The sequence below is a fragment of the Musa acuminata genome, chromosome BXJ3-4, assembly GCF_036884655.1.
Source record: "Musa acuminata AAA Group cultivar baxijiao chromosome BXJ3-4, Cavendish_Baxijiao_AAA, whole genome shotgun sequence".
Lineage (NCBI taxonomy): Eukaryota > Viridiplantae > Streptophyta > Magnoliopsida > Zingiberales > Musaceae > Musa > Musa acuminata.
Window position 1 is genome coordinate 13,326,373 of NC_088352.1, and position 24,941 is coordinate 13,351,313.

Below are 24,941 nucleotides of genomic sequence, written 5' to 3' on the forward strand. Positions count from 1 at the left end.
ATCAATATGGGTGATAATAATGTTTGAGTAAATAATTAGTAGTTAGATGTTTACAGCTCCTTCAATGATGACCAACTCGGATGAAATGAAATAATACGGAGTCCAACTTGTGAATTTTGTGGATCAAAATAATGGGCAATTAATTACATGCAGAACGACAAAAAAAATTATGCAAGCATATTATTGTCTCAAGTGGCAACTATTTCTAAATAAATGCGACATAAATATTATCGTTTCAAGGAGAAACTATGTTACTCAAATTCACAATCGAAGTGCCGAAAGCTACAGGCTATCCAAATGGCATCTCATCAAAGTTCCATCATTTAGAAGGGAGACATCTTAACTAGATGGCCTCAATTAATGAAGTACCTGGAAACGTTACTTTTTTTTTGAAGTACCCATGCAGTGCCACAACCTGCACCTCATGAAGATGTGATCTGCAAAATATCAGAGGTGCATAAATGGAGAATGTACGCAGTTCGTGTCTAAGAATTCATCAACCCGGCCAACGTGCTGTCTCAGCTGGCATCCTGTGATCCAGAATCCAGCTACGAAAGCTTCTGTGGCCTGCAGCCTCAAAACACAACAAGAGGTACACATATAATTGAAAGTACAATGGTGGCTTTATGCCTTTGCAAATGGACATCATGAACCTGAGCATCTTTGACTTGGCAACCAAGACAGACCTTGTAATGGTGCACCTAGCAGTTGAATCCCAGACAATCTAATTCTACACCATCAACAGTAGCCTAAACCTGGGATGGGGCCAAAATGTTGTAATCCCTGTATTTGATTTTCTCCCAATCCTATGCTGACTTTACCCTGCTCAATCTCACGCTAACAGAAGCTGACCAAAAGATGCAGATTAGTAGATGATAAGCTGGGAAAAAGGAAAAACGAACAGCACAGCTAAAGCTAGCTTGACTGTAACCAAATACATCAGACTTAACAACAAGACAGATGGCATTCCTTCATCCTGAATAGTTTCATTAACCATAAAGAGACCACAAGGGAAGACAAATAGAAATAATTACAAGCTCGATATCTGCATCTTCTAGTGTTACTACATGAGATTGCTTCTGGCACTTCTATTTGCATAATGGTAAAATTCTGACAATTTCACTAGTTGCTCCTACTTTCTTTCCCATCCTCATCTTATCTATAAACTGAACAAAACAAAGGTACTCTAAGTTCTGAACATCCCATGCATATAACCACTTTAGCACACGACTTCAATCTTTTGACTGCTCTTTCAATTTTTTTTTTAATTCTCCTTTTATGCTATTCTGAGTCACTTTCCATGTTTCCCATTGCCTTTAACCCCCTTGGTCTCTGTAAAAGAACAGATAAGAACAAAACCAAAGGTGTTGCGGTTGTCAATTTAATCATTTCTGTTCTGATAAATTCTGAAGTTTTTAATTCTAATTGTATGCGGAAAGAAACTACAAACCTTCTTTGATATTTTCTTCTCCCGGACTTCATACCGATCTAATGTCAGATCACAAAGCCATGCACCTGGGCTCACCAACTTTTCAAAAAAGGGCAAAATAAAGTTAAACAATCATGAAAACAATAAGAAAAAATTAAATAACATAAAGCCATGCATCCTGCAACTTATGATGTATATTTGGACTACATCAGTTTGGTAGCCACTGCAGGTAGAAGCTTTACTTTAAATGCGATTAATCATAAGAGGCGTTCAGAGTATACCATGGTAAATTAAATCAAAGTACAAGATTTTGATTCTCAACGGATACAAATAAGTAGATTCATAATTATAGAGCAACACATCATTGTTTAACTCATAAAAGGCTCTGATATTTCCTTAAAAGAAGAGCTCTAAGTTCTGAACAATAAATCTCAACACTATCAACGAAAGTTGTTTTTCATGCTTGTCCTTCCCTGTTTGGTACTGGCCATATATGGTAAACAGAAAATCCACAAACTGAGGAAAAAGATTTCAATTGACTGAGAACTTTATGAGGACTATAATAGATTTGGACAAAAGAGCTAGGTTGGTGGTCCTCATCTTATCACAAAATAATGACAAGTGTTGTACTAGAGTGAGACAATCTTACGCCAAGATACAGGCCATGAGTCATTCGAGGCCCACTGTATTCTGGCACAGCAGTGGAACCCAGATACATATAGACATGTCAATGATAAAAAGAACAAGCCAATATAAGATATATGCGGTGTTAATTAATATAAGTTTCAACAATATTAAGCCCATCTTCTTCCATATATAGCTGAGTTTTCATGAGTTGCAATGATGCTTAGCGATAAGTGCCTGATCCTGTTATGGCAGAATAAATAGCTTGGCTACAGAAATTGTCAGTGAAGTCACTTGGGAAGTCTTCAAAGAGAAACTCCAAAATTATTTTTCTTGTTATTTTCTTGTTATTTTCTTGTATGCAATAACTTATGAGCAATGTTAGAGGATCAAAATATCCAGTTCCAAATAAACATACACAAAATTAGACTATGCTAAAGACAAACATTCAAGAATCTGGTGATGGGTAGGCACCATATGGCATAGCATGGTTCGCTATTGTACCATGCTATGCAGGTTCATGCTCTGGAAGAAGACTTTTCCATCACTGTGTAGTCATGCACTAATGCAGCCATTATTCTGCTACAAAATACCTAATGGATTGGCACAAGCAAGCACAAACTAACATTTATCAAGGTACAACATTTTACAAGATGCTCCATTGTGACATGTTGCAACATATAATGCACATTCCACATCAACCGCTTTAGACACTTGACAGCCGTAAATTACATGAATCTATGATGATGAAAAGTAGATTTTGTAGAATTTCCACACCATCATAAAAAAGAATAAAATTTCTGAAGTCACTTTCCATTCTTTTCTAATTCCTTTATGTTTAGGGAGAATGAAGCATTCCTTGCCCATTTCATACATAAAGTTGTCTCATCTTCTGCTTAAAGAATTGGATGTATGTCCAAAGCTTGTAATGACATTCTTATATTCCTATAAGTTACATCTAGGCCAACATTTTTGTGTTTTCCACATGTAGTATTTGTGTAATATGGAGAAATCCACAAATCTTTAAGATAACAGAATGTTCATTACCAATTTCAGTTAAGATAATGATACTAGTACAGTTAGAACACTCTAAAAACCTCACGATGAATGCTTAAACAAAAATGGCTCTTGATATGACAAAAAATGGCAGACCCCACTCCCGGCAACGTCCCCCGCACGTGGACAGGCGCGGCGCCCTAGGGGGAGCAATGAGGGTGACGGTCTGCGTCCGGACGTCAGCCTCACTGAGCCCACAGCCCCCTCGGTTGACCCAGCACAGTCGGACGAGACCGAAGCAGGTAACGGTTGAAGCTCGCCCATACCCTGCGATCCCCCGGTCCCCCACGCAACATCCTCGGCGATGTCGGACGCCATCAGAGGTACGGCCCTGACCGACGGGATGGCGCGCCCGGTAATGCCGAGCCCCCCCCTATAAACGTCCCCTAGCCAAAGGGAGGAAGGGGACTCTTCCTCCTCTAAAAAACCGCCCCCACATCATTCTCTAACCTGATCGTCGGAGGGGTCGGGCCGAGCACCCCGACCCGACCTTTGTGCAGGTACCCAGCCAAGGCCCCCCCCGTCCGGACGCGCCGGCGAGAAGTCCCCGCCCGGAAGAAGTCGCAGCATCGCCCCGAGTCCGAGGCCGCACCCGACCACCTTAGTAGAGACGAGCAACGCCCCAGGGAGATTCCCGCCATTCGGACCCCCGAACGAGCCGAGACGACCCCCCGGGTCACGGCTAAGAAAAAGGTATTTACATTAACATATTGGCGCTAGAAGGAGGGCCGGTCCGAATGTCAAGCGATCAGCAGGCTCACTCCGACGAACCCCCAGCCGTCAGGTCGCACCCGACCGACGCAACGGAAGAACATCCCCAACAGGAGGGGGTTCGGGACGAGCGCCCCGCTGCGATCTCGGAGCGCTATTGGCGATTGTTCAACGACCCGGGTCTATCGCCACCCATCGCCAATCCCGGCGGCCCGTCACCCGTGCCACCCGAAGCCTTCCACGGCCTCACACACCAGGTCCGGGCTCTTACGGGGGTGATGCAGACCATCATCCCACTGGTCTCTCATCCGACGTCTTCACACTCAACCCTACCTCCACCACGGCAACGGTCCGCCGCTCGGACCCCCGCACCGCTTCCCGAGTCTCCCGCTTCACCTTCGGGACAATCGACCCGACCCGGGAGCCGAGGAGCGGAGGATCCAGCGGCGCACCTGACGTCCGTGGCCCCGCTTTCAGACTCGGCGGAGGGCTTATGGGCCCAGCTGCGCCTCGTAGGCCACCGACTGGACGAGGTACAGCGTGAGGTTCGCCGGACCAGGGGAGACCCGGGGGCCGAGCAACGCCAGGGGTCCCCTTTCACCCCCGAGATTCAAGAGCAAGTGATCCCGCCGCATTTTCGGCTCCCTTCATTGGATGCCTACGACGGAGCCACCGACCCGGCGGACCACGTAGCTGCTTTCCGCGCCCAGATGGCGCTATACGGGACGTCCGACGCCCTGATGTGCAGGGCATTCCCAACAACCCTGCGAGGCCCAACCCGAGCGTGGTACAGCAATCTGAAGACCGCGACCATCGCCTCTTTCGACCAGTTGGCAAAAGACTTCGAGCTTAACTTCCTGGCTCACGCCAAGCCGAAGCCGTCGGTGGCAATGCTCCTCGGGCTCAACCAGAGGGAGGACGAGCCCCTTTCTCACTTTGTGGACCGCTTCACCACACAAATTCGCGGGCTGCCTGATGCTCACCCTTCTTTGATGATGCAGGCATTCATGATGGGCCTGCGGCCTACCCGATTCTTTTGGTCTCTGGTGGAGCGACCCCCCACTTCGGTACCCGAAATGTTGCAGCGTGCGAACCAGTTCATCACTGCTGAAGCATGGATGGTCGGGAGGCGCGACGAGCGCAAGAGGGTCAAGCCGGAGCAGTCCCGGCAACAACAGCCCGCTACCTCCCGGCGTAGGGCCAGCGGCCTCAACGATGCGGTACCTAGGTCCCCCCCCCCGGGCCTGAACTCCTCTCGGACCGAAATATTTCTCCACATTAAGGAGAAAGGCCTTCTCAAAGACCCCCACCCGATGAGGAGCCCGCGCGAACTCGCGGACCGCTCTAAATACTGTCGTTTCCACCGACAGCCCGGTCACGACACCGAGGAGTGTCGAGAATTAAAAAGGCAAATTGAGGAGCTCATCCGCCGAGGGCACCTCGGCCCATACCTCCGGCCAGATAAGGAGCTTTCACCACGCCCGGAGGGTCCCATCGAGCGGCACATAGATGTCATAACCGGCGGGCCCGCGTCCGGAGGAAACTCCATGGCGGGCGGAAAGGCACGCGCCAGGGCCTCCCGAGCCGAAGCTTCCAAACATGCAAAAGGACCCGAAGTCACCTTCCCGACCGGGGAACCTGGGCTAGCCGAACATGATGACGCGTTGGTGATATCAGCCAGAATCGCCAACGCGCAAGTGAGAAGGATCATGGTCGACACCGGAAGCTCGGCCGATATACTTTATTAGGACGCCTTCCAAAAGCTCGGCCTGGTCAAGGAGAACATGAAGCCGGTATGCTCGACGCTCACGGGGTTCACCGGTGCCTCAATCTCGTCACTAGGGGTTATCACCCTGCCCCTGACTTTGGGAGTTTTCCCGAAGACAAAAACAGTGATGACCTCCTTTCTGGTGGTCGACCTCCCCACGGCATACAACGCCATCCTCGGACGGCCAACCCTCAACAAGATCCGAGCCATCATCTCAACTTACTACCAAACCATCAAATTCCCGACCCACGATGGGGTTGGGGAAGTAGCGGGGAACTCCTGGGAGTCCAGGCATTGCTACTTGACTGCCGTGTCGCTAAACAAGAGAGCGAGGGTCCAATCCCCGCTGGAAGACCCCCGGGAGGGAAAAAAACTGACTCCCCGCCCCGAGCCGAAGGAATCCACCATCGACTTGCCGTTGATCAAAGGCAGCCCCGACCAAACAGTCAAAATCGGGTCGGGACTGCCCGAACAGGAGCAACGGCAGCTCGTCAACCTTCTGCAAGCCAACGCCGACATCTTCGCTTGGACGCCATCTGACCTAGTAGGAGTCCACCCGGAAGTCGCGCTGCACCACCTAAACATCTCGTTCGACGCCCGTCCGGTGAAACAAAGGCCCAGGCGGCAGGCCCCAGATCGGCAACTGGCCATCCGAGAAGAGGTAAACCGACTTCTGGCGACCGGTTTCATAGAGGAGGCCAGGTACCCACAATGGCTCTCCAATGTAGTCCTCGTCAAAAAGCCTAATGGAAGCTGGCGGATGTGCATTGACTACACCAGTCTCAACAATGCTTGCCCAAAAGATTGCTACCCCCTACCGAAGATCGACCAGCTAGTCGACGCCACGGCCGGCCACGCCCGTCTCTCGTTTATGGATGCCTTCTCCAGGTACAACCTGTTAGGATCGAGAGCACTAAGAGGGGGGGGGGTGAATTAGTGCAGCGGAAATCTTATAATAAATTAAAAACCAAAAGCTGCGTTCGTTCAAAAACTATTATGATGCAAAAGCAAATTCTCAGTTTGTATCTAAGTGCAGTTTGCGTCTAAGCGCAGATTGCGTCTAAGCGCAGTTTTGCGTCTAAGCGCAGATTGCGTCTAAGCGCAGTTTTGCGTCTAAGCGCAGTTTTGCGTCTAAACTCAGATTTACGTCTAAATGCAGATTTATGTCTTAAACGCAGATTTACGTCTTAACGCAGTTTTACGTCTAAACGTAGTTTTACGTCTAAACGCAGATTTACGTCTAAACGCAGTTTTACGTCTAAACGCAGTTTTACGTCTAAACGCAGATTTACGTCTAAACGCAGTTAGACGCAGATTTACGTCTAAACTTTGAAACTCGTTTGTATACTCGCAGAAGGCAGTATGCAGTTCAAACCAAGACGTAAACGTGAACTGAAATCTGATGATTGAGCGAAGAAAGCCGATTTACGTCTGAATGCAGTTTTACGTCTAAATGTTGAAACTCGTTCGTAAAATCGTAGAGGACAGATTGCAGTTATTAATAGGATTAAAATGTAAGCGTAAACTGCAAGGAAGCTCGTTCGTAAAAACACGGAAAACAGTTCTGCAGAATCAAACGTAAACGTAAACTGTAATGTATGAAAATACGAGTTTACGTCTGAATGCAGATTTGGAAGAACAGCACTTAGAACTTGTTCGTGAAAGCGCAGAGAGCAGTAGTGATGAGGGAGGTTTGCAGTAATGATAAAGTGCTCGAAAATAAACGCAAACCAGAGATTTAGAGTGGTTCGGTCAGCCTTGACCTACTCCACTTTTGGCTTCCTCCACCGATGAGGTTGCCGACGTCAACTAGGTGCCTTCCTTCAATGGGCGAAGGCCAAACTTCCCTCTTACAGTTTCTCTCCTTTTGACAGGCTTAGGAGACAACCTTTACAGACCTTTCTCTCCTCACTTTACAATTGAAAACTTGAAGAACAGAAGGAGGAGACTTAAACACTTTTGAGCTCTTTAGAATCACAGAAAAGATCACAATTTCGGTATGGGTCTGTATCTTTTCAGTGCTGAATGGGTGGGGTATTTATAGGCCCCAACCCAATTCAAAATTCGAGCTCAAAACGATCAAATCGATCAAATCCCAGAATTTCTGGGATCAGGCGGTTGCACCTCTCGACTGGAGAGGTGGCACCGCCTGGCAGAGCTCGAAGACTGAGCTCTGCCGATTGCTTCTCTCTGCCAGAGCTCGAAGACTGAGCTCGATGGTTGCATCACCTGGCAGAGCTCGAAGACTGAGCTTGGTGGTTGCATCACCTGGCAGAGCTCGAAATCTGAGCTCGGTGGTTGCATCACTTGGCAGAGCTCCAAACTGAGCTCAAGCTGATGCACCATTCTGCCAGAGCTCGAAGACTGAGCTTGGTGAATGCATCACCTGGCAAAGCTCGAGACTGAGCTCAGGCTGATGCACTTCTCTGCCAAAGCTCGAAGACTGAGCTTGGTGGTTGCATCGCCTGGCAGAGCTCGGAACTTGAGCTCTGGCGGTGCAACCTCTTGGCTGGGGCGGTTGCACCTCCCAGCCCCACAGCCCAGGCGGTTGCACCTCCTGGCTGGGGCGGTTGCACCTCTCAACCCCACAGCCCAGGCGGTTGCACCTCCTGGCTGGGGCGGTTGCACCTCCTGGTGCAATCAGGGTCCGAATGGTTCACTCCATTCGACCCACTTTGAATCTTTTCAGGGGCCCAATTGCCCCAAGATTAAGCTAATGGGATCACCTCCCATTTTCATGCTTAATCATCGTGCTAACTACGATTATCTCTAAGACAACTTCTGCAGCTTGCTCCGATGCGTCAATCGCTTCTTCCGGCGAGTTTCCGGCCAACTTCCGTCGATCAACCGATAACCCTCGGTGATCCTTCTGCGGACATCCGGCATGCTCCTGGACTTTGCGACGATCCACTTGGCGAGTTCCGACGAGCTTCGCTTGGCAAGCTTCTGGACTTCTCGGATCTGTTCTCTCTGAACCTCCGACGACCGTCCGAACTTCCGTCGAACTCTCGAACTCCCAACGTGATCATGATCTTGACTCCGGCGCAACTCCTGCTGCTTGTCTTACTCTCATCGTAGTTAATCCTGCACACTTATCTCAACACATAGATTAGATAACAAATGACAATTGACTTCATCATCAAAATCCGAGATTCAACACAACCAAATCAGGATGGCACCCGAAGACCAAGAACACACAGCCTTCCTCACCGAACAAGGGGCATATTTTTACAAAGTCATGCCGTTCGGGTTAAAAAATGATGGGGCCACCTACCAGAGGACGTTGAACAGGATGTTTGCCCGCCAGATTGGACGAAACATGGAGATATATGTCGACGACATGATCGTGAAGAGTCGAACAGCGGAAGCTCATTCTTCCGACCTGGCTGAAACATTCGACACCCTGCGAAGGTTCAGCCTGCGCCTCAACCTTGCCAAGTGCGCCTTTGGCGTAACCTCGGGGAAATTCCTCGGATTCATCATACACGAGAGAGGGATTGACGCCAACCCGGAAAAAGTCCAGGCTATCATTGACATGCAGCCCCCTCGGACGATCAGAGACCTGCAGCGCCTTAACGGGAGGCTAGTCTCCCTATCACGTTTCCTTTCCCGATCGGGAGATCGCTGCCTCCCCTTCTTCAAGGCCCTGAAGGATCCGAAGAACTTCCGATGGACGACGGAATGTGAGAGGGCCTTCGAGCAGATGAAGCAACACCTGGCCAACCTCCCCCGACTTGCTTCAGTCTCCCCGGGGGAGAAATTGAGTCTCTACCTCGCCGCCTCCCAGCATGCGGTCAGTTCGGTTCTGGTCAAGGAAAACTCCGACGACCAACTGCCGGTCTACTATGTCAGCCACATTCTGAGCGGGCCAGAGGGATGCTACCCGCCAATCGAAAAGCTGCCGCTGGCGCTCGTCCTGTCAGCACGAAAGCTCCGCCTTTATTTCCAGGCCCACCCGATAGAGGTAATAACTGACCGGCCGCTTCGGCTTGTTTTGTCTAAATTCGACGTTGCAGGGCGTCTCCTCAAATGGGCAGTGGAGCTCGGCGAGCACGACATACAGTACATACCTCGGACCGCCATTAAAGCCCAGTCCGTGGCAGACTTTATCGCGGAGCTGACCCCGAGCACAGGCGAAGAACTCGAGCCACCGCGTGACACGTGGACTCTCCACGTTGATGGGTCGACCAACGCAAAGGGCGCCGGCGCAGGGCTGGTGCTGGTGACACCTGACGGCCGCTCAATTGAGCGCTCCTTCCGCTTCGGGTTCAGGGCCACCAACAACGAAGCAGAATACGAAGCTCTCCTAGCGGGGCTCCAATTGGCACTGGAAATGCGGGTGACCGACATACGCGTCATCACCGACTCACAGCTGGTGGCTAGGCAGCTCGACGGCGGATACGAAGCCCGGGACCCGACCATGGCGAAATATCTGGCACAGGTAAAAAGCCTTGCCACCAAGTTCGCCCATTTTGAATTGTCGAATGTTCCCAGGAGCGAGAACCAGCGAGCCGACACTCTGGCAAAACTAGCGTCCGGCTCGGCCCCCTGGGCTCGACCCGAGACCGAAGAGCTCCCTCACCGAGCCATAGAGATCGTTGCCACAGTCACGGGCGGCGCGCCGACCACTTGGGTACAGGAGATGCTACGCTTCAAGCGGGACGGAACCCTACCCGACAATGAAACCACAGCTCGACGCTTGCGTCGGACGCAGGCGTGGTACTCTGAAGAAGGAGGACGGCTGTACAAGCGGTCTTTCTCACGCCCCTTGTTACGCTGCCTAGAGCCGAACGAAGCCCGGACAGTTCTGTCCGACATGCATGAAGGGGCCTGCGGGGGACACATAGGCGAACGAGCCCTGGCGCACAAGATACTCCGACAGGGATACTACTGGCCGACCATGCGCCAGGACACGAAAGCTTTCGTTCGGCGATGCAGCTCATGCTAGGAGCACGCCCGCACCGCCCGACGGCCGGCGGTCCTATTCACCCTCGTCGACTGTGCTTGGCCATTCGCGCAGTGGGGACTGGACATACTTGGACCTCTCCCACCCGCTTCCGGGCAGCGGAAGTACATCATCGTAGGAGTGGACTACTTTACCAGGTGGGTCGAAACCGAGCCCCTAGCAACCATCACGGAGTCACAAGTGGAGAAGTTCGTGTGGAGAAACCTCGTAACTCGGTTTGGCCTGCCCCAGTCCATCGTCACCGACAATGGACCTTAGTTCGCCGGCAGGAGGTTCCAAGAGTTTTGCGCCAAGCACAAGATTCAGCTGAGGTTCAGCTCGGTGGCTTACCCCCAAGCGAACGGACTAGCTGAAGTAACCAACCGGTCCATCATCGACGGTCTCAAGAGAAGAGTGTCCGCTACCCGATCGGCCTGGATCGACGAGCTCCCGAGCGTCCTATGGGCGCTGCGCACTACCCCTAAGACCCCAACGGGGGAGTCTCCCTACAGCCTCACGTTCGGGACCGAGGCCGTATTACCATCCGAAGTAGCTGTCCCGACTCCGCGGACAGCAGGCTACGGCGAAGAGGCCTCGGGTGAAGGGCTCCGATCCAACCTAGATTTGCTCAAAGAAAGACGGGCCGACGCGCACCGGAAAACCCTTTCTTACAAAAGAGCCGTAGCGAGGGTCTACAACCGGAGGGTACGACCCCGATCGATAAAGCTAGAGGACCTGGTCCTGCGCAAAATCGAGGTCAGCCACCCGACCCGAGTAAGGGGGAAACTGGCCCCGAAGTGGGAAGGACCCTATCGAGTCATCGGAGTGTCCCGACCAGGGACGTTCCGACTCGCAACAATGGATGGCGACCCCGTACCCAGGACTTGGAACATACAGAACCTTAGGAAATACTTCACCTGAAGATGTAGACACTACGCAAACACAGAAATCGGAAGAAAAGATCATTTTATTTTAAAGGGGGTACATAAGCATAACAGTGAGGAAAAGACAGACCCCTCACACCCTCGACCCCGACTCCGACATACAAAAACCAAACTCATCACTCTCCTGGAGTCTTTGGGCGATCGTCGAATGGCACGTCCTCCGGCATATCCACCTCCAGGTCCACGGAATGAGAGGCGAACGGGTCCCTTTCCACCTCGGAGCCAGGAGGGCATGAGCTAAAGCGACCTAGGGCGATTCTATATCCATACTCGTAGGATACTCGCCCCATTCGGGTCAGTCCGAGCTCGAAGTTCTCGGACTTCTTATAAGCTTCGACCGCCTCTTTATCCTTTGACGGGCGAAGACGAACCTCCTCGGCTAGCGCATCGGAAGCAGCGCGGGCTTCAGCCTCGGCCTTCTCCGCCCTCTTAGTAAGGCCAAGCGCCTCCGACTTCAATAGGCGAAGCTCGACCCGATCCAAACGAAGAAACTCTTGAAGTTCCTTGACCGAATTGCCCGACTGCTCGAGCTCTGCCTTCAGACGCGCCACCTCCTCCTCAGATTCAGTCGCGCGCTTTTCCGCGGCCGCTACCGCCTCTGGGCCCGACCCGACCCGAACTTCCTCTAGCTGGCGGCACAACTCGAAGTTGCGCTCGTTGAGGGTCCAGATTACCTGGCCAGCGTCACGCACTCGGTCCATCAGCGCCGTCGAGTAGTGGAGGCCCTGCCACAGAAAGAGGAGGGTCAGCGCGCAGTCACAGGGACGCCCGAAGTTAGCAAAACACTCACCAGTGTCAGAAACCTCCCCGCCTTGTTGAGCATGGCCTCCGAGGGCAGGGTGTATAGGTCCCGAGCCAAGTCGGGGTGGAGCACGCCCCGAAGAAAAGCAATCGAGGGATCTCCCCCGGCCCACACCTTGTCCCCTCGAGATAGCCCCTTCCAGCGGGCGACTAGCGGGTCGGAAGCCTCCCCCGGTGGAAGCTCGCCCATCACCAACGACCATAGGGGCTCGTCGGCCCCCGTACGTAGCCCGCACAGGTCATCCACCGTAGGCAGGCTCGACCTCTTCCCGGCCGCCCCTTGGCTAGGCCCACCAACTCGGGAAGGCCCTTCGTCCTGAACGGTCCGCTTTGCGCCCACAGTTGTCGAAGGGGTGGCCCCCGCCTTGGCTTTCCCGGGACCAGCCGTCTTCGCCTTCTTTGACGGGCGCCCCTCCGGAATCTCTAACGGAGCACCCGTCGAGCCGGGTAACGGGTCGGCTGAGGGGCGCGGAGAGGAAGCAGCGGACGGGCGTGGGGAAGGAGCCGACGATGAGCGACCACCGCGGAGTGACACAAGCTTCATTCCTACAAAGGAAACAAGCAAACCATCACAAACTGTGGAAACAAACAAGACACGGGGAACACCCGCTATAAACATACCCCCGAAAGCCGGGCTAAGACCCGCCTCGGTCAGCCACTCCTCGGTCATAGCTCGGATGGCCTGAGAACCGGGAAGGTTTGCCCGAAGCCTCTTCAGGTCCCGACGCTCCTCGTCGTTCAAATCCGGGACTGTGTTATCTATCACCCTCACTGCCCACCGAACTCCGAAGCCCCAATCCTTCGACCAGCTAACATAGAAAAACCGCCCCTTCCACCCTTTGTTGTTCGAAGGGGCTCCCCCGACGCGAAAGCCAACCCGGGCTGACACGAAATAGCCCCCCGACCCCTTGAGAAGGCGGAAACAAGAGAGAAAGAGGTTTCGGGTAGGGGCGATGTTAGCATAATAACATTCCCCTAAGAACGCTACTAGGTAACGCCATGAGTTAGGCGCCACCTGGGAAGGTGAAATCCGCCACAAAGAAAGACAGGAGACAATGATAGGGTGAAGGGGGAGGCGCAACCCAGCCTCTAGGGCATCTTGAGTCAGCGCGAAACCTCGGGGGATCGGGTCGTATGACCGCTGCCCCGGATCAGGTGCAACCAGGACAAACTCCTCCGAGATGTGATAACGCTCCCGGAGCTTCACCAGCGACGACCCACTCACCACCGAGTCAAGGTCGTGCGGCCACATTAGAGCCTCAAGGGCTCGCGCCGCCTCCTCGTCTGGGGAGGGTGGAGGCATGCTCTCCCGGACTCTATCGAGGGACAAAGGTGAAGAGGCGGGCAAGAGGGACATCCTTACCGGCTTTGAAACGAACAAGAGAGACGACGAGGGAGCGACTGGGGAATGACGGCACAGGAGAGGAGAAGGTGCGATGACAGAAAGGACGACGAGGTCCAAGGCTCAGCAGCAAGATTTATGAAACGGGCTGAGTGCGCCATTTATATAGGAAAAATCCCGCCAAGAGAGATGTCCCTTCGTCTCCCCATAGCGGCCGACAGCTCATCCGCCCCCTCACTCGTCGCATCAGGGAAAGCCAACGAACACCCTATCATGAATGCGGACCTAAGGTCACTACAGGGGAAGGCCAACGGACTCCTCAGCCGCATGTTCCCGGGACCACCTCCTCGGCGCGGCCAGCCCGCCCAAGACGTGCCCCTCGGCCCTTCGGCTTTACGCCACCCGAGACCACGCCTGCGCGGCCTGCCCGCCTGCATCGTGCTCCTCGGCTTCTCGGCTTTACGCCTCCCGAGACCACCTCCTCGGCGCGGCCAGCCCGCCCGAGACGTGCCCCTCGGCCCTTCGGCTTTACGCCACCCGAGACCACGCCTGCGCGGCCTGCCCGCCTGCGTCGTGCTCCTCGGCTTCTCGGCTTTACGCCTCCCGAGACCACCTCCTCGGCGCGGCCAGCCCGCCCGAGACGTGCTCCTCGGCCGCATGTCCCCGAGACCACCTCCTCGGCGCGGCCAGCCCGCCCGAGACGTGCTCCTCGGCCGCATGTTCCCGAGACCACCTCCTCGGCGCGGCCAGCTCGCCCGAGACGTGCTCCTCGGCCGCATGTCCCCGAGACCACCTCCTCGGCGCGACCAGCCCGCCCGAGACGTGCTCCTCGGCCGCATGTCCCCGAGACCACCTCCTCGGCGCGGCCAGCCCGCCCGAGACGTGCTCCTCGGCCGCACGTCCCCGAGACCACCTCCTCGGTCCGGCCGGCCCGCCCGAGACGTGCTCCCCGGCCTCATGCCACCCAAAGCGCCTCCGCAGCGCGGCTTTTTCGCCCCGGACATATGTCTCAATCATGAACCGCGAAGAGAACCACCGCTTACCGATCAAAGCCACGCCTCGAATCCCCTCCATCCGATGCCGAGCCATGGCTTCCTTTGGGGGGGGGAATATGATATGACAAAAAATGGCAGACCCCACTCCCGGCAACGTCCCCCGCACGTGGACAGGCGCGGCGCCCTAGGGGGAGCAATGAGGGTGACGGTCTGCGTCCGGACGTCAGCCTCACTGAGCCCACAGCCCCCTCGGTTGACCCAGCACAGTCGGACGAGACCGAAGCAGGTAACGGTTGAAGCTCGCCCATACCCTGCAATCCCCCGGTCCCCCACGCAACATCCTCGGCGATGTCGGACGCCATCAGAGGTACGGCCCTGACCGACGGGATGGCGCGCCCGGTAATGCCGAGCCCCCCCCTATAAACGTCCCCTAGCCAAAGGGAGGAAGGGGACTCTTCCTCCTCTAAAAAACCGCCCCCACATCATTCTCTAACCTGATCGTCGGAGGGGTCGGGCCGAGCACCCCGACCCGACCTTTGTGCAAGTACCCAGCCAAGGCCCCCCGTCCGGATGCGCCGGTGAGAAGTCCCCGCCCGGAAGAAGTCGCAGCATCGCCCCGAGTCCGAGGCCGCACCCGACCATCTTAGTAGAGACGAGCAACGCCCCAGGGAGATTCCCGCCATTCGGACCCCCGAACGAGCCGAGACGACCCCCCGGGTCACGGCTAAGAAAAAGGTGTTTACATTAACAGCTCTGATAAAAATTACAAGCAAAGAATGAAAAATTTTGTTAAATGGTATCTTATTAAATTTTGAAATAAAGGAGAAAAATGTGAGAACAAGATTTATGACTGACAACCATATGTGCAATATTCTATGCATAGCGTAGAGAATGCTAGTCCATGATTTACTTCATTTTGGATATTCATTCAGCAAGATATATAATGAGTATTGTTATCTTGAAAATTGCAACTTTTCCAAGGGCAAGGTAAATGCATAGACAGATAAATTACTTATCACAATTAACAAAATCTAAATGACCTAATCTTCTATGCAAGTCAAGGCCAAAAGAGAAAAAGGCCATCGACCAAAACTATAACTTGTAAAAGAATTCAGATATCCTTTAGCAAATATGTGATGCTTTCCATTGATGTAGGACACAACACGTCATGTAGATTTGTATATAACATACATGTATATATCTTCAGAAAACTGAAATATGAAACCATGAACAGCTAGGAATATTGCACGAAACTAAGTTACACACCTAAAAAATGATGGTACAGTTTAAAAGTTTCTCAACCATGGTTCTACATGTTACCCATCCAAATATGTGATCTCTTGGGTCAGCGGCATGGACTGCAGCACATGCCTTCCATTACCATGTATACTTCGATATTATAAAAAGTTCCACGATACATACCAACATACCGTACGTTGATACACCATGTACAAATCCTACAGGGACTAGTACGGGTCTGGTATTCCTAAACGCCAAATATTGCCCTCAACAATATGAGGTCTGGATATAATCAAGATATGCCACCTTATTTACTAAGACGAAAAGAAAGACAATCTTACATGCTGTTGGAAAAGAAGATCTTTCTTTGCAGAGAGGCAAACTAAGTGTACTTGCAATCTAACCAGGAAATAAACAAGAAGTAGACAAATTACAAATCGACTATTAAATGGGCAGCTGCCTTTTGTGAGCCCAGGGCTTGTGACTCTAACATGTTCATAAATCCTAATCATTCCAGGCAGCACACAGGTCTTCTACCGCAGTAGCAAAATCTTATCTTTGACGCAAAGCCTAAACAGTTGGTCCCTGTTAATCTAGAGGATGGAAGCGGCTATTTGGCAAAATCGTCTGACCCAAGCATCACAACCTTCATAGAACACACAGTCCATATTTCAATTGTGTAAAGCACCAAGTCTAGCGCTTCGTGCTTTGTTACAAAACAAAGAACCATCCACCCACGACATCTTTTCTGCGGAATACAATACAACCGCTTTCTTCTAATCATATCGACGACAACCACACAAAACAAAGAGATGACCTCATGTACCCAATCGTTAAAACAAAGTATAAATAGATTCATGGAAAATTCTGGTCCGACGAAATGAAGACAAACCACCACCACCACCGAATTTCCACCCGATCACCCACTGTTTCACGGTCAACAAACACCACAAAAGAAAAAAAACAAAAACGCAAATACCATCCTGCCTTAGTGCTACTATTTAGAACAAGCAGTGAAGCACACATGGGTCACAAAGTGGCCCCATTTCCTTTCTCCAAGAGAAGCAATGCTCTTAACAAAGTTATAAATGATTTATCCGAAAAAAACAATCACCGAATCATTGAACGCTCAAAATAATAAGTATAATGGACAGAAGACGAAGAAGAGGAGCTAGCGAGCTCACGTTGATTGTCCGCTGGAGGAGCTTAGCTCGCTTCTTGGGGCGCGGGGGAAGTTTGGACCCCTTAAATGCCAAGAAGTCCTCTTCTTTCTCCTTGTTCGTCAATGCCAGAGAAAACTTGGACCATATTGTTGCAGCCCCGTCGCTCCCAGACGACGGCGATCCTCCTCTTCTTCCACCTCCGCCGCCGCCACCGCTTTTATTCTCATGCGTCCCCTCAGTGTAAGCCGACCCCCCGCCGACCCTGTCCCTCACCCCACGTTTAGCTCTTGTAGCAACTCCCGTCGCTTCTGAATTGTTCCTGCAAGAATAAACAAACAAAGAAACATGCTTAGCGGATCGTGGCATCTTTTATCTCAACGAAACAAATTTAAAAAGTAATGTTAACGCAAGACCTACAAATTTATATACAATGGTATACTAAAAGGAGATAATTTTAAGCAATCATTTATTATTTAGGCTTGCATAATTAAATAAAGTATTTAAAAAGCTGAAAAAAAAAACCAAATTACGGAGAAAATGGACCCAGAAAAAACACGTAAGACCCGGTCTTCCCACTCACGTGCTCGTCCCCCTCCCCAAGTAACCAATCTTGGGAATGTGCGAAACGGATGACGTGGACTGAGATGAAACGAGTATGCTTCTCTCTCCACTCACCTGCTCTGACACCGACGGCAGGTGATCGACCTCTCCCTCGTCTCCCGCATTCGCGGTTGGATTTTGGGATTAAAAAAAAAAAACAGAAATGGAAGACGTGCCCCAGTGACCTCACCGGTTCCCTATACCCGGACACAGTGGCAGATGGTAATTAGCTACCCATGGGGAGAACACAACACATGCTAAAAAAGGGGCTGGGAAGAGCCGTACCTGAGGACCCGCTTGTATGCGGCGGAGGTGGCTCCCCGGAGGGCGCGGTCGACGCGAGCGGCCGCAGCGGCGGCGGGGGCAGTGGCAATGTCAGCGGTGGTGGAGTGGAGACCGGTTGCGGCGTCATCGTCCCTGCGCTGGAACTTGACGCACCGTAGTCGCTTCCGGTTCCCCCACTGCAACAGCAACTCCGGCGACAATGCCCCCTTCCTGTCGGTATCGTTCGTAGGCGACGGTTCGACTGCTCCACCACCACCTCCTCCTCCCTTACGTCGCACGCGACAGCGATACCTCGACGCCTCCCTTTCCATCTCCTGCAGTGTCAACCAAGTACGCGATGAATCATCGACAGGAGAGGCAATTTTGTTCTCATTGCCATGAAAACGGAACTGGAAGAGACCAGAAGAAAGAGAAGAGGGGCAATGAAGAAGGCAAGAGTTTTGAATTGGATAACTAAATGGGATTTGAAAGAATGAGCGACTGCAGTGGGAAAGATGGAAGAGGAGAAAGGAGGAAACTTGTAAGGAAAAGTATAATGAAAGAAGAGCCAGAATTAGACAAACGAGAGAGATACCGATGGATCCGTGACGAAAAGAAAGCGGAGAAGAAGAATTTGGGCACGAAGCCCCGGAGTTGGCGTAATGCTTCCCCAGGTCTCAAGTGAGAAGAATTCGAGAGCTTTCGTTCGACATGCAATGAATAGGCGAAAATCGCTCCTCGCTCCCTGTTTTGATACAGAAAATTACAGAAGCGAAAGGGCGGCTGGAGAACTACAAAGAGACTAATGAATCACTGTGATCAGAGAGGACAGTGAGGAGAAGAAAACATCTAACAAAAAGGCATGGAGATTTCAATAGCCTCGAATGATTGACCAGTAGTAGTACGAAAAAGAAAATTCTACCTTTATGTGATCTTGTACCTTGCCTGCGGAGAAGGTGTAGTTTCTTTGTCTTCCAAGGGCAGGAAATCAATTTCCAAAGAGGAATAGAAAGGAGATCACAGCGGTAGTGAACTGGAGGTCCCTGATTTGAGTAGCTCCGACACCCAAGATCTTGGTTGCCTTCGTTGAGGATTCTTCGATTTTTAGGTCTGTGGAGATGAACAACATATTGACAACATAGTGTAAGGCCAAGGAAAGACCTAGAATTCTTCTTGCAAGCCTATTGCAAGAGCATCAAAAGGTTTAAAATGATGACCCTTGAGTAATGTCCTGATTTCGCCTGTTTTCGTGGGGATTTCACCAGATTTCGCGTAAGTAATCCAGAGATCGCCGCTTCTTCGTGTACGATTCAACAAAGGAATTCACGGATCGATACTAGGAGGAAAATGCATCTGTTTAAACCGTTGAAGAGATCAAATTTTTCCTTGGTAGATTACAACGAACAAAATAGTAATAAAGAGAAAAGTCTGAATCAGTACAACGGAACTCACCTTCAAGAAGGGCGAGAACAACTTCGTTGCTGAACTCCAATATCAAACAGTCCGACAGATCAAGTCCTGAAAGCTCCTCAATTGTCCCCCGCAAATCTTGAAGTCAACAACAAATAATGAATCAGAAGAATTCATCCGGCAGTTTCAAACAAATCCAATCATTGACGAAATGCAAACCACCCAATCGCTCAAAAGCCTTTTAAATCCTTGGATCAAACTCTAATCGTAACGGGATGCAATGAGATTTAACAGGAGAATTCACTGCAACCAAAAGAAAAAGAAGAAAACTCTATACTTGGAAGAATAGCAACAGAATTCTCTGTATCCAGAATCTTTCCTTCTCGGATCGTCGTCTTCTACTATTCGAGAAGAACAAAGAGAGTGCGATCGACCTGCGAGTCTTGATCAACGAAATGCCTCTCTCCCTGTAGGTCCACTTTCATCAATGGCCTTTGTACACTCTTTCGGCCTCCGTTTCCCGTTCACCAAAACGGGATCATCGCATTCACTGCGAGCCGCTCCCGTTCCTTGATTCTGCGATGAATGGCGGCCAGAGCAGCTCTCTTGGTCACGTCCTCCGTTCAACGAGGAGGTCCTCGCCATATGATGTTCCGTTTCGCTGTTGGCCACCCGTTCTATGCAGTGCGAGTGGCGTTAGGCGTTAGAATTTGTCGCCGTTATCGAATGCCGTTAAAACGTCATGTTATTTTGAGGTTTGAGGGAAACTTGACCGCGGTTCGCTGGGACCCATGCCGCGTCATACGCCCTTCGTTTATCATTGAACGGTATAGATTGGCGGACAGGAAAGCCACCTCGGATGAATGGCAGTGGATGCGTGCTTTCTGGCGGCTTCCGTCCTATTTCCACTTCCTTTTCGAAATTTAAAAAGAATAATTAGAAGTCGGCTTCGTTGATTTCTTCCTCTCTCGCTCTCGAGTCCCTTAGTCCGGTGTAATCGCAACTTACGACGCTTAATTTTTTATCGATGATTCTTTCTCGCTCTCTCTCTTTTCTGTTATTCTTATGATTGGTCTCGTTCTCTTCTGCATCAGTTCTATCCGGATCAGTCAGTTTTTAGGGAGTTTTTAGTTCGATGCTAACACTAGGAGCTTCATTTCAGATTCTTTATTTCTGTGATCTATATTTTCTTGTGTTTTCCTTTTGATTTATTGTCGATTATTAGAGTAGGATTTATGATTAGTTTTTTATACTTTCTAGAAAATAAAATATTTTCGATTTTAGGGTACGGATCGATAATCGCGTACACCTTCAGAATTATGAATGAGAATTAATTTGCTATTTTTCATCAACTGATTTCCCTCTAGATCGTCATTTTTTGACTTATTTCCTCCTTTACAGCATCAACATTCAATTGTGATTCTAGAAACTGAATCGAGAAATAAGCAAAATTCGCAGTGAGCGAAGATTTTGGAGCTACGAGCGCAAGTGTTATGTGATCTCGGCGGCTGTCTCTCGCGGAAGTGCACATTGTTTGCTCTTCTCGTGGTGGTAAGATATAGGGGCTTATTTGTGATTAAGCGTAATATTCCATGTTTAGTAAGTAAAAATTTAAATTGACTTATAAGAGCTCAAAGTATTATAATTAATTTGAATTTCGACCCAATAAATTAGTGGTCATTAATTATGTCACGACCCGAGTCTGATGAGTCAATTAGCCAATAATTCCATTTTGGTCCTTCAACCACGGATCAAAATGCTTAAGCCGGAGTTAACGTAGTACACTCATCAGACTTTTAAAAGCTAATCATACACATACACCACGGACCAAAATACTTAAGCGGGAGTTATTATAATATACTCATCAGGCCCTTATAAGCTAATCATACACATTGCCCACTTCCGATGTGGGACTAATGGGATGTTACAATATCCCCAACTCAATTAGCTTGACGTCCTCGTCAAGGTCCAACATATCCCAGATCGAACCCTAGCATAGTGCATGTGAGGATTAACTCAGTGGTGGCTCCACGCCGTGATGAGTTCTCTGATACCATAAAAAGATGTCACATCCCGAATTTTTTTTTTTATATCTGCCCACATATTTAGGCCAAATAGATAAACATCACTTTATTCATCATTCATAAACGTTTATTACAATCCATTTATTCATCGAATCATAAATAGAAAAATAAGCATAGTGATGTTAACTTCAAGAATCATCCAAGTGGCTCTACCTAGCGGTAGAGGAAGGTCCGCTCTTCACTGGAATCCGATTTAGTATTAGAGGGAGGCTGCTTTGAAAATCAAAAACAAAGAAAATTCAGCAACGCTGAGTAGGAACCCCAAAAGTCAACTCAAAATGTATACATGATCAAATTTCAATCAATCATCCCATTAGCGTATATCAAATACCCGAAGGAGCACTCCCCCAACAGCGGATGGAGAGGCTTTATCCTACGGGATGAGTTTGTATTCTCCCAACAGCGGATGGAGGCAAACTCATATCGCACTCCCAACAGCGGATGGAGTGGTGTCCCACACCCACCAAAGTGGGGACACGTTCCTCCCAACAGCAGATGGAGGAACCCTCCAGCCGCCACGTTTGACGGCCCGCTAATCCCCGAAGGGAATCGCCCTACTTGCTCTCGGCAAGAAAATAATATAATCTCACACTGGTCATGTCCATTTCGGGATGAAATAACATATTTAAAACATCTCTTTCAAATATCATCAATATCAAATAATATAAATTAGCCCTCAATTGACTTGAACTCCAGTTTAATCGATTCAATTGAACTCGATTTGCTAGAGCCTAACTGAACTGATCTCTAATCCTTATTTAACTGGCCTGGAACTACCCTAGACTAGTATAATTTAGACTAGATTAAGTTCAATTTAGGTTAAACTAACTTGAATGAGTCAATCAATTCAGAATCACCCTGAATTGATCTAGACTAATCAAGTCTAGTTTAGTTCAATCAATATTTGGGCTCAAGTTCAACAATAATATTGGGCTAGATTGAGTCAGTCCATCTACTGGTCATGTGCATTATACATGATTGAACATGCATTACACAAAACTGGCACAGCCTTGGCCCATGGACTAGTCATGTGCGTTATATGTGACCACCCATAATGGTTGGGCTAGGGTAGCCTACGGGCCAAGGCCTGACCCGTGAGTTGGGCCTGGCCTATAAGCAATTTCATTCCAATTAATATTCAATTTCATATCATAACATATACCCATTAACAATATAAATAAAAATATAATAATGCATTAAAAGATAGTTGAGGAGAAAAACTTTAATATAAGGAAATAACATTCTCAATTTGACTAGAAATCATAAGACATTAAAAGAGGGACTAGGAGATATGTTTTAATACAAGGAAATAGCCTTCTAAATTCAAATAAAAATCATGTTTTCAACACATAAAATTTCAACATATTCTAGTCATATTTTAAATCATTCAGAATAATATATTTTAAATTTCAGATCAAAGAATATCAAAAAAAGATTTTAGATAACATATTTTAGTCTAGATTTTAATCCAGATAAGATTAAAGATAAACTGTAATACAGAAAATATATCATATAAAACATATACATTTTTAACATATTTAATTCTATAATAAAAACTTTAATCATGGGTCAAAGAATATTATGAAAACTTTAACTGATTATTTTAATATAAAAAATTGACATTTAAAGAATTGATACACATTTTTCAAACTATAAAACTTTCAACGTTTAAAGAATCAAAATAAAAGCTAAAACTTTTAAATTTAAGAAAGGTAGGGAAACCTACCTCTTGTCAACAGGGTGTAACTCCTTGTCAATAGGGTGTAACTCCTCGTTCCTCCCGCTGCTAGGCTCAACTAGATGAGGAACGAAAGAGAGAAATCCCTCCCCTTTAAATAGGAGGAGGTGAGCCTCTATTAAGGGAAATTCATTTTAATTTTTGTATTTATTTAATATAAATTATTTCCATTTAATATACTAACAAATATGATATCATCATATTTGGAATACTTAATAGTTGTTTCCTTAATTCATATCAATAAACAAGGAAGTAGATTAAGATTTCCTTAAATTATAATAACAAGTAAGGAAATAAAATCAATTCCTAACTTAAATATTTGATTTGATTACATTTCTCCCCTCCTATAAGAAATTTGGTCCCCAAATTTAGCTTACCTTAATAGAATAGATGAGGATATTGCTCTCGCATATCTTCTTCTCTTTCCCATGTTGCCTCTTGGTCTGAATGGTGTTGCCAACAAATCTTTACCAAAAGTATAATTTTGTTCTTTAGAACATGTTCTTTTCTTTCCAAGATCTAGGTTGGTTGTTCTCTAAAAGTGACATCATCTCGTAGTTGTAGAGGTTGATAAGATATGACATGTGATGGATCCCTGATATATCTTCGAAGCATTGACACGTGGAATACATCATGGATGCTAGCCAAAGCCGGGGGCAATGCCAATCTGTATGCTACATGCCCAACTTTTTGTAAGATCTCAAATGGGCCAATAAATCTTGGGGCTAACTTTCCCCTTTGACCAAACCTCATAACTCCCTTGGTTGGCGACACCTTTAAGAAGACGTGCTCACCAACTTCGAACTCTAGATCTCTTCGCCTTCGATCTGCATAACTTTTCTGACGACTTTGAGCTGTTAATAATCTTTGGCGTATAATTCAAATATTATCAACATCTTTTTGAATTAATTGAGGCCTCAAAAGTTTCCGTTCTCCTACCTCATCCCAATATACAGGTGATTTGCACTTTCTTCCATAAAGAGCTTCAAATGGAGCCATCTGTATGCTAGAGTGATAACTATTATTATAAGAAAACTCAATTAGATGTAAGTGCATATCCCAACTCCCACCAAAGTCCAAAGCACATGCTCTTAAGAGATCTTCAAGAGTTTATATTGTCCTTTCAGATTGACCATCAGTTTGGGGGTGAAAGGCTGTATTAAACTTTAACTGCGTCCCCAAAGATTTTTGTAGACTTCCCCAAAATTTGGAGGTGAATCTTGGATCTCTATCTGAGATAATGCTAACTGGCACCCCATGATATCAAATAATTTTCTTAATATATAAGCTTGCTAGTTTATCCAATTAATACTTCTTGTTAATAGGAAGGAAGTGAGCAGATTTAGTAAGTCTGTCTACTATTACCCAAATTTCGTCGTATCCTTTCACAGTCTTGGGTAATCCTGTCACAAAATCCATAGTGACTTACTCCCACTTCCATTCAGGAATCGAAAACCTTTGCAACTTTCCCGCAGGTACTCGATGTTCTATCTTCACCTGTTGACATATCAGACATTTAGAGACAAACTCTGCTATATCTCTCTTCGTACCACGCCACCAATAGTTTTGGCGTAAATCTCGATACATCTTAGTAGTCCCGGGATGGATATTAAATTTTGATCTATGTGCTTCCTCTAATAATTGCATCTTTACTGGATGGCTTTCGGGAACATAAAGTCGATTGTGGAATGTAATAGAACCATCTTCGGCTTGGAGGAATTCAGGTCTAGATCCTTGAGCTATTTCCTTAACCATCATTTGAAGATATGTATCTTCCTTTTGACCTTCTTTAACTTTTTTCACCAAAAATGATTGTGCCATCAAACAC

General features: G+C 48.5%; 1 protein-coding gene and 1 long non-coding RNA gene across 2 annotated transcripts; both read right to left on the minus strand.

The window, feature by feature from the left end:
* Positions 1 to 332: 332 nt before the first annotated feature.
* LOC135635950 (uncharacterized) lies at positions 333 to 18,626 on the minus strand. The gene is made up of 5 exons (XM_065147433.1): positions 18,477 to 18,626; positions 17,903 to 18,216; positions 17,039 to 17,336; positions 1,451 to 1,528; positions 333 to 1,332 (listed from the first exon to the last, which is right to left on the minus strand). The coding sequence occupies exons 2-5, from the start codon at positions 18,211 to 18,213 to the stop codon at positions 1,282 to 1,284; spliced, it is 738 nt and encodes a 245-aa protein (XP_065003505.1). The 5' UTR covers positions 18,214 to 18,216; positions 18,477 to 18,626; the 3' UTR covers positions 333 to 1,281.
* A 25-nt stretch (positions 18,627 to 18,651) lies between these two features.
* LOC135635951 (uncharacterized) lies at positions 18,652 to 19,922 on the minus strand. The gene is made up of 4 exons (XR_010495769.1): positions 19,629 to 19,922; positions 19,334 to 19,429; positions 19,099 to 19,234; positions 18,652 to 18,991 (listed from the first exon to the last, which is right to left on the minus strand). It is a non-coding gene; the product is annotated as an uncharacterized LOC135635951 (long non-coding RNA).
* Positions 19,923 to 24,941: the final 5,019 nt, after the last annotated feature.

Bases quoted from the DNA above. Each gene is read 5' to 3' on its own strand.
- LOC135635950 (XM_065147433.1), bottom strand. From the start codon at position 18,213: ATGGAAAGGGAGGCGTCGAGGTATCGCTGTCGCGTGCGACGTAAGGGA. The intron at 17,337-17,902 runs GTACGGCTCTTC...TTATTCTTGCAG, and splicing joins GCATACAAGCGGGTCCTCAG to GAACAATTCAGAAGCGACGG. The intron at 1,333-1,450 runs GTTTGTAGTTTC...GTTCTTTTACAG, and splicing joins AGAAGAAAATATCAAAGAAG to AGACCAAGGGGGTTAAAGGC.